General features: G+C 41.8%; 1 protein-coding gene across 4 annotated transcripts in view; it reads left to right on the top strand.

Annotated features, from left to right (window-relative positions):
• The window catches only part of obsl1b (obscurin like cytoskeletal adaptor 1b), a 48,491-nt gene that overhangs the window by 26,829 nt on the left and 8,739 nt on the right, over window positions 1–12,923 (top strand). For all 4 annotated transcript variants that reach the window (XM_034109525.1, XM_034109526.1, XM_034109527.1 and 1 more), the window contains 4 exons: window positions 580–733; window positions 9,849–10,010; window positions 10,187–10,291; window positions 10,817–11,083. In XM_034109525.1, the coding sequence (XP_033965416.1) occupies window positions 580–733; window positions 9,849–10,010; window positions 10,187–10,291; window positions 10,817–11,083 (688 nt within the window). The remainder of the gene's footprint in view (window positions 1–579; window positions 734–9,848; window positions 10,011–10,186; window positions 10,292–10,816; window positions 11,084–12,923) is intronic.

Genomic DNA, 12,923 nt, shown 5'->3' on the forward strand with positions numbered 1-12,923 from the left:
GTGTCACATTACAATGTGTTATCACCTCAAAGTAAAACCATAACATTATAAAGACTTAACACACCCTCGCTTTGCATAACAAATGCTACATAATTGAAATGTAAAATTAAAGTCAAGGGCTAAAAAAACAGGATATCCATCTCCTTTTCGGAGAAAAACATACAGCTATTTAACCATGGGTAATTTGGTCTTGACGGCATCACTCTTTCAAAATTAAAGCACTGCAATTACAATGTGGCAGCATAATGTGACAGGATAAAAACACCGCTTTATTAAAACACCTATGGTTTACAAGATGATACACCTATGTCTTACCATACTGTAGGTAATTTACACAAAGCCAAAATCATTACGAGTAGTGCATTACACTTCAAACTATCAAACAACCTAGCATTTATGTTTTTTTGACCAAATTCTTTAGGTCAATCCTGAAGTTATTGTTGTATTTTGTTAACTTTGTGATAATCAATACAGAACAAAAAACTGAAATAATTGGATAATACTTCACCTAGATTCAGATGTTTAAAGAGATTAAATATACTTGAATTGAAATCAGTTTTTCTTTTTTATCCCTCCCAGAACGGGGTTGAGCTAAAGCCGGGCAAGGAATTGCGCATTTACTCAATGGGAAGGAAACGGTTTCTTCAGATCATGAAATGTCACGTCAGTGACTCTGGCATTTACACCTGCGATGCTGGAGATGCTACTACATCCTGCATTGTAGAGGTTTATGGTAAGGTTGGCCGTCTAAATACTATAAACTTCCTTTTTTCTTTCTGTGAAACGAAGGCCTTCAATTTCACAGTAGCAATCACGTGGTGGCCTTAATGGTGTAGTACTATTTAATATAAATGTACTATATTAAATATTAAAACAGCAAAAGCCCAAACTGTGGCTCAGACTATGACACATCACCATAACAAACACTGCACACATTTGTATTCCTTTTACAGCACTTTGCATCAGTTGCATCGGGTTGGTCATTTATTCACAAATGACATGGTGATGCATGTCAATCATGGGCAATTCTAGCCTGAATGTTGTTCAGAATATTATAAATTAAACTCAACAGTAAAACACAACTCAAAAAAACAACTCAAAACAAGTATATTAACCACAGACAGGCAGACATTTATTTTTAAATAGGAAAAAACACAGATATAATTGAAATAATATGCATTCACTTTATCATTGCTTGTATGTTTGACTGTTAACTGTGCTTTTGTTAAATTCATTAGTTCCACATCAAGTCATAGTATTGGCTTTTAATAAGGTATGAGAAAGACTGTTGTTAAAGAGAAACTAAAGTAAAGTGACCAACCCAGTTTAGCATTTAGTATGAGCATAATGTGAGAGAATCAGTGTGAGTTTGTGTGACATAAGCTAGCTGTGGTTCCACCACACTCCTACCAAGCAAAGTTAGCTTTGTGACAGCATCTCACATTAGCTACTAGCCTAGATATATTTACTGAATGCTAACACCTCCAAGGAAGTAGGCCCACAAGGATCAATTTGGGCTACACAAAAAGAGAAAAGAAAGAAGAATGTACTTACCACAGACATACAATGCCAGATAAGCGCTGCTATCTTTGTTGTTGTTAGCCACTGTTAGCCACTTCTTTGTTAGCCGTTACCAGGTGTTTCTTCTTTTAAATGTTGAGGACTTTATTATTTCTCCTTGCCAAATGTTATTTACATTTAGCCAACAAGTACGTTTTCTCACACCGTGTTCAGTAAATTAAAGATAAATAAGGCACCAACCACATATTTAGACTCCTGGATTGGTGAAGTGCCAGTTCACCCCAAGATGGTGCACATTCATTTCAGGCTTGGTCCATCCACACAAGTGATTTCAATTCTGTCTGATTACACATATAATTAAAACTGCAAGCAGCGTTGAGCGGGTCTTCGATGCTCTGCAGGCTGTTGTCCGCACGTCGACGTGTGTGTCTAGGTGTCTCGAGGAGTCGGCCGTTGGCAAACGTGGGAAGTTCCAGGCCGATCGGACAATGTCTTTGAGTTACAGCAGTAACACAAACATTGTGTTTGATGGCGAGTTATCTGTCGCCATGGCAACGGAATTTGATGACACCCCATAATAAGCCTAGATGTGTTGAGGGCTACATCGTTATCAAACCTGTGAATTGTTGGGCCGTTTGGAGCATGTTAACAGGAGTTATGAGACAACCGTGTTTCACGGCAACCATTTTGTTACCATAGCAACGACATTTGGCGAAATCTCAAAACTGACACATATATGTATCGAGGGCTTGACGGTTAGCACACATGTGAAATTTGAACAGTTTTTTACCATTTACACAGGAGTTATATCAATATCGTTCTTAACGGCGAGGGATGTGTTGCCATGGCAACAGCTTTTGAGGAAAACTCACTATTGTCATATTGAGGTGTTGAAGGCCGGACCATTAACTCTCATCTGAAGTCTGGTGCTGTTTGGACGATTTTCCATTGAATTACAACAACACCAGGTTTTTGGGCGAGGGACACGTTGCCATGGAAACGGCATATGATGACATCCCATAATTGGCGGAGAGCTGTTGAGGGCCGGACCATTAGCCATCATATGAAGTCTGGTGCCGTTTGGACGATTTTCCATTGAAATATGACAACACCATGTTTCATGGCGAGGGATCTGTCGCCATGGCAACGGCATATGATGACATCCCATAATTGACATAGAGCTGTTGAGGGCCGGCCCATTAATGATAGTCTGAAGTCTGGTGCAGTTTGGACCATTTTCCATTGACTTAAGACAACATTGTTTTTTATGGCGAGGGAAACGTTGCCATGGAAACGACAAACGGTGAGATTTGAGATTTCACGTAGAGCTGTTGAGGCATGGACCGGTGATATAAAAGTGAAGATTGGGGGACGATGGGACCGTGTCCATTGGAGTTACAGCAGCACCGTGTTTTATGGCGAAGGATCCGTTGCCATGGTAACGCCACATTAAGTAACATCAGATTCGACCTAGAGCTGTTCAAGGCCGCAGTGTTAACCATCATGTGAAGTTTGGTGGCTTTCTGAGTTTGTCAGTTTGAGTTTTGACATCATCGTGTTCCATGGCGAGGGATCGCCTAGCATCGAGCGAACGCGAACTTTGGCGCCAAATAACGGCTACGCCGTGCGAAAGAAAAACATTTCCGTGATAACTTTTAATTGCCCATGTCTCGAGAAGCTACCCGATGAATTTCGAGTCGTACGGATAAAGTCCCTAGGAGAAGATAGATTTCGTAAAGAGGACGTTTTTCAGACACCAAATTCAAAATGGCTGACTTCCTGTACTTTATTTTATACCCCTCCAAGAGGCTTTTTTGTTCGTCTCTGCACCCTATATATGCGTAGCGAGTTTAGTTTGTTTACGTGAAAGTTAAAGGGGGGGGAGTTTACGTTAAAAACTGAAGGGGGCGTGGCCTACGCAATTTTTGACGCAAAGTTCCGGAACCAATTACACAATTTTCACTACTTCTGACGCGCGTGCACAATTTGGTGAGTTTTCACATATGTTGCGGGGGTCAAAAGTGCGCGCAAAGTGTTCAAATAATAATCATAACAAATAATCGGTCCGATATCAATAATGTGCTAGTTTACAGTGACACGCCCACGTCACTGTAGTCGCATGGGCTACCTACTGTCATGATTTATGCCACTTTTAATGGGCTTTTGCCCCTTGTTTTCCCTGTTTTTCATGGGTTTTGCATGGTTATTGCTCGCTTAGCAAGCGACTAAATTGATCGTAACGTTATCAATTATGCGAGTTGCAGTCACGTGACTGGGCCCACGTGACTGGGCTCGCACGGCCTATCAGCCGTCATGTTTTCCGAACCTTTTCTGTGCTTTTGCCGGTCGTTTTCCCTGTTTTTGGGTGTGTTGGCTGCGCGACCGATTTCAATAAGGTCGTTGCCGACCTCAGGTCTCAGACCCTAATTAACACTCTGGGCAGGAACAAACTGACCTGCATTGAGACTGTTTCTCTAATATCTCTAAATGACTTTTTATAGAAAATTTGATAATATAAAAGGATTATATAAACCAGGAGTTCCCAACCCCCGGTGTTACTGCCGGGACGCGAAATAGCTGTGAGTTTATCGTAATATTTGCAGAATTATAAATATATACAAATATTTTATCATAATATTTTTTTTTTTTCGCACCTATACCAGTCATATTGTATTTCATCCAGTAGCCTAGTTAATCTTTCACCAGAAAACCGTTGAAAATGGCTTTTATGATGTTCCGAGGGATTCGGTGGCTCAGCCTAAGGTCTCAGCCTCTCGTGCGCACGAGAAAGTTACCGGTGCGCCAAGTAGGAAGAGGAGCGCACAACCGTTTAATTGCAGACTGTTATGTTAATGTGGTGAAATGGCAGTGCATACATTATTTGAGATATATTTCAAACTCGGACTTCATTTTAAGGATATGTCGGCCAGACAGTATCTAGACGTATAATCCGCCTCTGACACTGAAAAGTACCGGTTTTTCCTGTTCACACCGCAGTGGCGCCGCCTCTTAGCTCAGGAATCTGGTTCACTTCCAGCTCCAAAAAATTGTCGGTCTAGAGGCAAGAGCTTCGGAGCTAAGAGGCGGCGTCGCTTACGTCTCTCTTACGTCGAGGCGGGTTGAAGTAGATGCTGAAGACCACAAAGCAGTCTTGCATTTCGCATGTGATGTTTGGAAAGTTCCAAGTAAAGTCGTCCCTTGTAAAGTCGTCCCTTATAAAGTCGTCCGATGCCTTCCATTTCGTTTCGTAAGAGGATAACCAAAGCAAACAGCGCTTCAATACAATCGGCCATTGTTGTTGTTGTCGATGTGAGGGATTTCCACGTGGTTTGGATTTTATGAAGCAGGCACGTAAACGGTGATGTCATGACGCAGCAGCGGCAGCTCTGGGCGGTGTGAACAGAGCGGGAGCAGAAAAGAGAAACCGGAGCTGAACCAGAAAAGCTCCCGCTCGGAGCTAGAAAGGGAAAAGCGCTAGTGTGAAAGCCGCATGAGAAGTGCAGCTGCAGCGCGCCGAGAGCTGTGCCTTTTTACGCACCGCCTTCGCTGTGTTTACCTTCATCAGAACAGCGAGTGACTGCAGGCTGCTACGTGTTAACCACACACACCTCTACACACATCGAACTGCCCGATTACTCCCGCTTTTATTAGTTTTATGAAGGAGATGTCCAGTCACCAAGGCGCATGATGCGTGTGTGTGTGTGTGTGTGTGTGTGTGTGTGTGTGTGTGTGTGTGTGTGTGTGTGTGTGTGTGTGTGTGTGTGTGTGTGTGTGTGTGTGTGTGTGTGTGTGTGTGTGTGTGTGTGTGTGTGTGTGTGTGTGTGTGTGTGTGTGTGTGTGTGTGTGTCAGATGTTCACAAGTCTTTTTTTGCAAGTCCAAGTCAAGTCTCAAGTCTTTGGTCACGAGTCCAAGTCAAGTCTCAAGTCTTTGTGGGGTGAGACTTGATCAAGTCTCAAGTCTTCGGTCACGAGTCCAAGTCAAGTCTCAAGTCTCTAAAAAAATAAAAGTCTCATGTCTCTTCTGGTTGTAATAAGCCTTCTATTGTCTGCTGCTATAGTAGGCTTCATCTGCTGGACACAAAATTAACACCATTTACCAGCCAATTGCTGGTAAATCATACAAGTGGCTGGTAGTACTGTATGTTGCACGCACCAGCCAAAAATAACAATGGCAATCTATTGAGTGGCTGGTAAAATGTCAACATTCACTAGGCTAGCCATTTGGCCAGTGGACAAACATTTTAAAATGTGACCTCTGCAACCGTATTGTCTGGGGTCTCTAATGACATTTTTTAAGTCTACTATTAATAAACATATTCCTCTATCCTCTCACTCAAACCCAGTGTCATGGTAACCTGATAAACCTGTAACATTAACGTTACGTGGTCAACAATAAACCTGTAACCTGCCTATAAACCGACAGATGTATTTATGTATGTAACTATGTATTTTTCTACGTTTAACGTTAGCCAGTAGATGGTGGCAGCGGGTAATGATTAACGTTACCGACCTTTGTTATGTCATGTCAAGAGTTGGATGTCAACGCCACTCAACTCAAACAAGTGTGACAAGCAATTCACTCATCTTTTCAAATATTCAGTTACAAAGCTAGTAGCAAGCTAAGTTAACATGACACAGCTGATGCTGAGCTAAACATGTTTGCTAACCGTCCATATGCGTTAATGTGACTGACCTCTCCGGGTGAGTTTTCAAGTGCCTGATGAAATTCGACGTTATTGCGCCAGCATCCTTGATTTTGATATTGCAGACTTTGCAGTGTGCGCTCCTTTTGTTGGTGCCGCCGGCGTTTTGTTCGAAGTTTTTGTAGTTGAACCTAATTATTACAAGCGGTACAGCCGCAGGTGTGCCGCCGGTCGCCATGGTGTTACTACGAGGTAGTAACAGAGGCGCGCACGTCTGCGTAATGAGCCCGGCTAAAGTAACTGGATGGCCTACCTGCCTGTCAGCCTTCCATCTGGGCACAAACTTATCTCGTGCCCTCATTGGTCATGTGCGCGTTCGTGTGTGTTGGAGGAGGCGGGCTCTATAAGGAAGTGGCAGCCTCTAGCAGATTATCTCCGGTTGTGTATTTTCAAATTCTAGCGATCTCGAGCCGGTTTCTCTCAAATGTACCTACCCCACCTTTAATACGCCAAAAATAGAAAACACAATGATTGTTCACGAGTCCCAACACACGAGTCCAAGTCGAGTCTGAAGTCTTTTGGTCACGAGTCCAAGTCAAGTCTGAAGTCTCTGTGTGTGCGACTGAAGTGCGACTCGAGTCCCCATCTCTGGTGTGTGTGTGTGTGTGTGTGTGTGTGTGTGTGTGTGTGTGTGTGTGTGTGTGTGTGTGTGTGTGTGTGTGTGTGTGTGTGTGTGTGTGTGTGTGTGTGTGTGTGTGTGTGTGTGTGTGTGTGTGTGTGTGTGTGTGTGTGTGTGTGTGTGTGTGTGTGTGTGTGTGTGTGTGTGTGTGTGTGCTGTGCTCTGCTCTGCTCTGCTCTGCTCTGCTCAGCTCAGCTCAGCTCAGCTCAGCTCTGTGTGTTTGTGTCTGTCTGACACCTGCATTTGTGTTAGTTTAATCTTAGTTTAATCTTAATCTCGATATAGTGCTAAATGCTGTCGGACGTGCACCGGAACGAACGACACCATCATAATATCTTCTGAAAACAAATGCCAGTGTGAGTGTCACACATACCTCATTCACACCAACGGTGTTTCAGGGCCGGTTCGGAGCTGGAGCTTGAAAAGCACCGGGTTTTCCTCTTCACACCGCAGCGGAGCACCCTCTTAGCTCCGGAATCCGGTTCGTTTCAAGCACCAATAAATTGTCCGGCCAGAGCAAAAGCACCACATACGTCACGCTTACGTCCAGGCGGGGGCAGGGGCAGAGACAGATCAACTCCTGAACAACAAAAAGCCCGCGTTGTATCCAGTGTGTACACAACGATGGAGAAACTTAACAAGAGTTTCAGAGTTTCAGTGTTTCTGCCATAGACTGTATATATAAAGGTTTCTGCTCATGGTGAAGCAACGTGTCTGCGTGTTAAGGTGGAACCTGAGCATTCACGTTGATCACCTCTCATTATAACTCATTATAAATCTATAAAACTATAACTATTAAACTTTACTTCACGTGTTCATTTGAGAACAGCTGTTACATACCTGGGTGAAGGTTACAGTTCATTTAAATGAAAGATACGACGTTATTCCACACTCATGGTTCAGTCCACCTTAAGAAATAAGACCGACCTCGGAAGCAGTTGTGTTTTAAAAAAACCTTTATTGACACGAGTACACTTTTTTATAAGAATATATCTAAACCACAGAAATGACTCCGGAAAAGCTGCAGATAGAGCCATAAGAAATGAATGCAACTGATTTCATCCGCGCGGTTTGGCTTTATGAAGCAGGCACGCAAACGGTTACGTCATGACGCAAACGATGACGCAACGACACATTACCAGTCGGACTCTGGGCGGTGTGAAAAGAGCCAGAGCTAAACCGAAGAACTGGTTCTGAACCTAAAAAGCTCTAGCACAGAGCTTGAACCGGAGTTGCGTTGGTGTGAATGAGGTAACAGACACACACACACACACACACACACACACACACACACACACACACACACACACACACACACACACACCCAGACCGGACATCTCCTTCATAATGCGCCTTCTCCTCGTTTTCCCAGCATTCACTGGATTATCCGTAAATCTGTTTTCCCGTTTTGGTTTAAAAACTGAATAACGTCGGTTTTTGGTTTTCCGTTTTTCCGAAAAACCAAAAAACGACACCGGTTCTTTTCGTTGTTAATATGTTTTGGATGCATATTGTTCTAGTATTTGTTCAGGCTGTTACATACAATTAGCTTCTGTTGCTTCGGAGTGCACCGTGCAACGACACTATCATAATATCTTCTGAAAACAAATGCCAGTGTCACACACACACGCACACACACACACACACACACACACACACACACACACACACACACACACACACACACACACACACCCTGGCGACCGGACATCTCCTTCATAATGCGCCTTCTCCTCGTTGTCCCAGCATTCACTGGATTATCCGTAAATCATACAAACAAAACCAAAATGTTGATTTATCTGTTTTCCCGTTTTGGGAAACTGAATAACGTCGGTTTTTTGGTTTTCCGTTATTCAGAAAAAACGACACCGGTTCTTTTTTAAACGTTGTTAATATGTTTTGGATGCATATTGTTCTAGTATTTGTTCAGGCTGTTGCATACAATGAGCCTCTGTTGCTACCTGCTGGTGGTGAGTAAATATTCAAATCAGTTAAAATTGACAACCGGTCCGCGATTTTTTTTAAATGTATCTGCCGGTCCTTGGCACAATAAAGGTTGGGAACCCCTGATATAAACAATAGAAGCACAGAGAACAGATACACATAAAATAGAATATGAGAATTAAAAAGTAAGAGCATTAAAAGAAAAAGTGATATACATACATATATATATGCAAAAATAGAAAGTGATTTCATTCATTTTAAGGGTGTATTATTCCAACATTCGTACCAAGCACTTATACTATAACAGTTTCCTCTCATTAGTTTTAATGAATATATTATTAGCAGTAGTAGTAGAAGGATTATGACCTACTTATAGTAGGTACTGCTATTACTATAGTAACACTATTAGTGGCTGGAGTGTTAGCAGTAAGTAAACAGATCTTTAAATAGCACATTTCATTCCAAGTGGAAGCACAATGTGCCGCACGATGTGTCAGATACAATGGTGGTTGCTGGCGCCAAAACGATGTGGATAGTGAACACAATAAAAGAGACACGTAAAACAAATCAAAACCGTTAAGGAAAAAGGAAAAAGGATCCATAACATCAAGTTGACAACCGATTATTCAAGAAAACCAGCATTACAACATAATTGCACTCAAGTTATTTAGTTGGAGTATACAACAAAACCTCAGGAACAACAATAATACAAAGAAGGCAGTAACATTGCATTCATATATACTGTAAATAATATTAATTAAAATATAATAATCATTTTAGAAAATACAAAAGACACACATACACCCACACAAAGGCCTCTTACATCATCATCATTGCTTAAGTCCTCACCTCTATGCAATGGGGTAGAGAAGACGTAACAACTATTTACCATATGAGGCATATTTCTGCCTTGGAATGATAAATAAAATAACAAATATTGTTCTTATTTTCAGTTCCCCGAGTAATTTCAAGGTTATGTATTGGTCTCTTTAGTTATTTTACTTTGATATTGTGAAAAAATGCCCATTTTAACATCCTTTAATGTTTTATTCTCTGGGCAGAGCGTGAGCTGCTGATCCTGAAGCGCCTACAGGACGTGGACATCCAGGAAGACCAGAACGCCGTGTTTGTTTGTGAGATCTCAGCGGAGGACCTGCAAGGAGAATGGTACAAAAACGGGGAGAGGATTCAACCCACCAGCACCATCAAGCTCCGGCAGGAAGGTCAGCATAAAAATCACAAACATGTGATGCTAATAAATACCATTAACAAGATTAACAACACTCTAAAACGGTATAATCTCAACAACAACAAAACATTTGTAGATCCTTAAATAATATTTGGAATTTCTTATTATCTGTACTGTTATTTATCTTGACAATGTTGTTTCTGATTTTAGGGACCAAACATTTTCTTCTGATGTGTAATGTGAAAGCAGAGGACTCTGGAGAGATCAAGTTTGTCACCAGACACGTTGAATCTGTTGCCCGCCTGGATGTGGAAGGTATCACACATATGTATTTATGAAAAATGTATATTACGGACGATTACTGTTAATATTTAACTAATAATTTACGAGGGTTAGCCAATAAACCGTGATTATTTTTAGTCATGAAGTAATTGAGGTATGAGTACGCTCATTAGAATTTCCAATTTGCTTTACCCACAGTTTTGTAGATTGAATCAGGAAAACGTTTTTCTGTGGATACATACTATATGGAAGCCCGTTTCTGCCAGTAGAAAAGAAAGATATGAACTTCGGGTTGTGATGAGAAAAAAATATGCTTTCTTAAAATGATGAAATAAGTAGGTCATTATTTCTTATGAAAGTCCCCAAAGTTTATTTTAAGATAGGCAAGTAATTATTTGGAGGGAAGTTATCCATATTTGGAACAAGTGGTATTTTTTTTAAATGTTCCCTTTTCGCTTTTTAAAGGTTTATTACTTTGCGGAAAAAAAATCAGGAAAAATTGAAGTCTTCTATCAAGTTTATATTGATCAGTCTTAATATAATTGTTTCCCATTGCAGAGCTTCCGGTCAACATTGTGAAGCCTTTAGAGGATACGACCGCCCTGGAGAAGACGCGTGTTCTGCTCGACTGCACCGTGTCCAACCCCAGATGTAGCATCCGCTGGTACAAAGGCAGTAGCGTTATCCTGCCCTCTGAACGCTTCGAGATCTGCAGCGAGGGCTGCTACCGCAAACTGATCATGCAGCAGGTGGCGCTGGATGATGCGGGCACGTACAGTGTGCAGGTTGGAGAGTATACATGCTCTGCAAAACTCACAGTGGAGGGTAAGAAGTCCATGACCAATTTCAAGCACTGCTAAATTTTAATTTAAAGTAAGTTTATTTTTTTCCGTCTCACAGTGAAATATAATTTCACTTTAATGTTATGATATAAACACAAAGCAGTAAGGAAAGATAGGCAAACTGACTTTCAATAGATATCTTAAATACAAATGTACCAGGTGCTCTTTTTAGCAGGATCCATCCATCCATCTTCTCCCGCTTATCCGTGGTCGGGTCGCGGGGGTAGCAGTTCCAGCAGAGAGCCCCACACTTTCTTTTCCCTGGCCACATCAACCAGCTCTGACTGGGGGATCCCAAGGCGCTCCCAGGCCAGCGAAGAGATATAATCCCTCCACCTGGTCCTAGGTCTACCCCTTGGTCTCTTCCCAGCTGGACGTGCCTGGCATCCTAACTAGGTGCCCGAACCACCTCAACTGGCTCCTTTCGACGCACACCCTCTGATCCCCCTTTTTGAAAAGGGGAACCACCACCCCGGTCTGCCACTCCTTCGGTACTGTTTCCGACTTCCAACGTTGATGAGACGTGTCAACCATGACAGTCCCTCAACACCCAGAGCCTTCAGCATTTCTGGGCGGATCTCATCCACCCCCGGGGCTTTGCCACTGTGGAGTTGTTTGACACTTTATTTTATTTATCTAAAAATAATTTTATTTATTTTCTCTATTTTATTTTTAAATGCAGCCAGAGGAACATTACACATATCCACAGTATTTACTGTATATCTGTATAGTTCAATGTTAATTGACAATACATATTGTTGTTTTTGAATTGTACTTTCTTTATTTGATTGGCAGTCAGTTGTTGATTACACGCAGACGTTGATAAAGCTGCAGGCTACTTCAATATATGTCACACTAATTCATAAAGCAACTTCCGGACCTTTGCATGGGGAGATTTTCTCTAACTGGACCTCGTTGAATTTTAGTTAAATACCCCTGCTATAGATACTACCCCAGTTCCTAAACTGTAAGGGAAACACAGCATAAAGTGAGCCTGGCCTAACAAGGCCTAACGAGGCCTAGCCATACCGTACTAAGCCGAACAAGGCCCTGCAGTGGAAAAGCGCCATAAGAGACCCCTCTGTTGTACATGGTAATACAACAGAGGGAGGGGGGATCATCGAACATAAGCTCAGAGCTCCATCTCCTGGCAAAGCAAAGCTACTACATGTATTATAGCCTCATGGAATGGGACAACACAAAATGTACCCCCCTTTACACATTGCCATTATTATTTAACCCTTGGCTTGATCGAACTTAAAGTGACCTTTTGCATCATCCTTGATTTTATTTTAGATGGCTGTTTATAGTTGGTATCACCTCACATATGGAGGACCACCATTGCAATAAATAGTTAAATAAATAAACACATACATACATGCATTCAATAAGTTATTTGTGAACTAAATTATTACATTATGACATTACACGGTAATATTATTTAAAATCAGATTATTAAATATAAGGCTGTTTTGGTGCATGTCTGGTCTATTTAACACTGTCGTGGCTGACTGGGTCACTTAACTTAAATAGAACAGATCCAAGTTACTAATTCAACCAGTAATTTTTCTACCGTGACAATTTTAAGTGTATGCTGTGAAAAAGGCTGTATATGCCCAGGTAAGACAGGACCTGTGTGTCCATACCCATACTGTACTACCCTAGTATCAAATATGCCAACAAATATGCAATATGTCCCTATACATAGTATGACAAATGCAGTGAGCCAAAGACACCAGACTGTCTTCCTGCATCCTATCACATTTTGCAGTATGTCGCTAGCATGCTTTCCTGCCTATTCTGACCCACAATCCAATGTGCAG

Source organism: Pseudochaenichthys georgianus, chromosome 21 (assembly GCF_902827115.2).
Source record: "Pseudochaenichthys georgianus chromosome 21, fPseGeo1.2, whole genome shotgun sequence".
NCBI classification, from domain to species: domain Eukaryota; kingdom Metazoa; phylum Chordata; class Actinopteri; order Perciformes; family Channichthyidae; genus Pseudochaenichthys; species Pseudochaenichthys georgianus.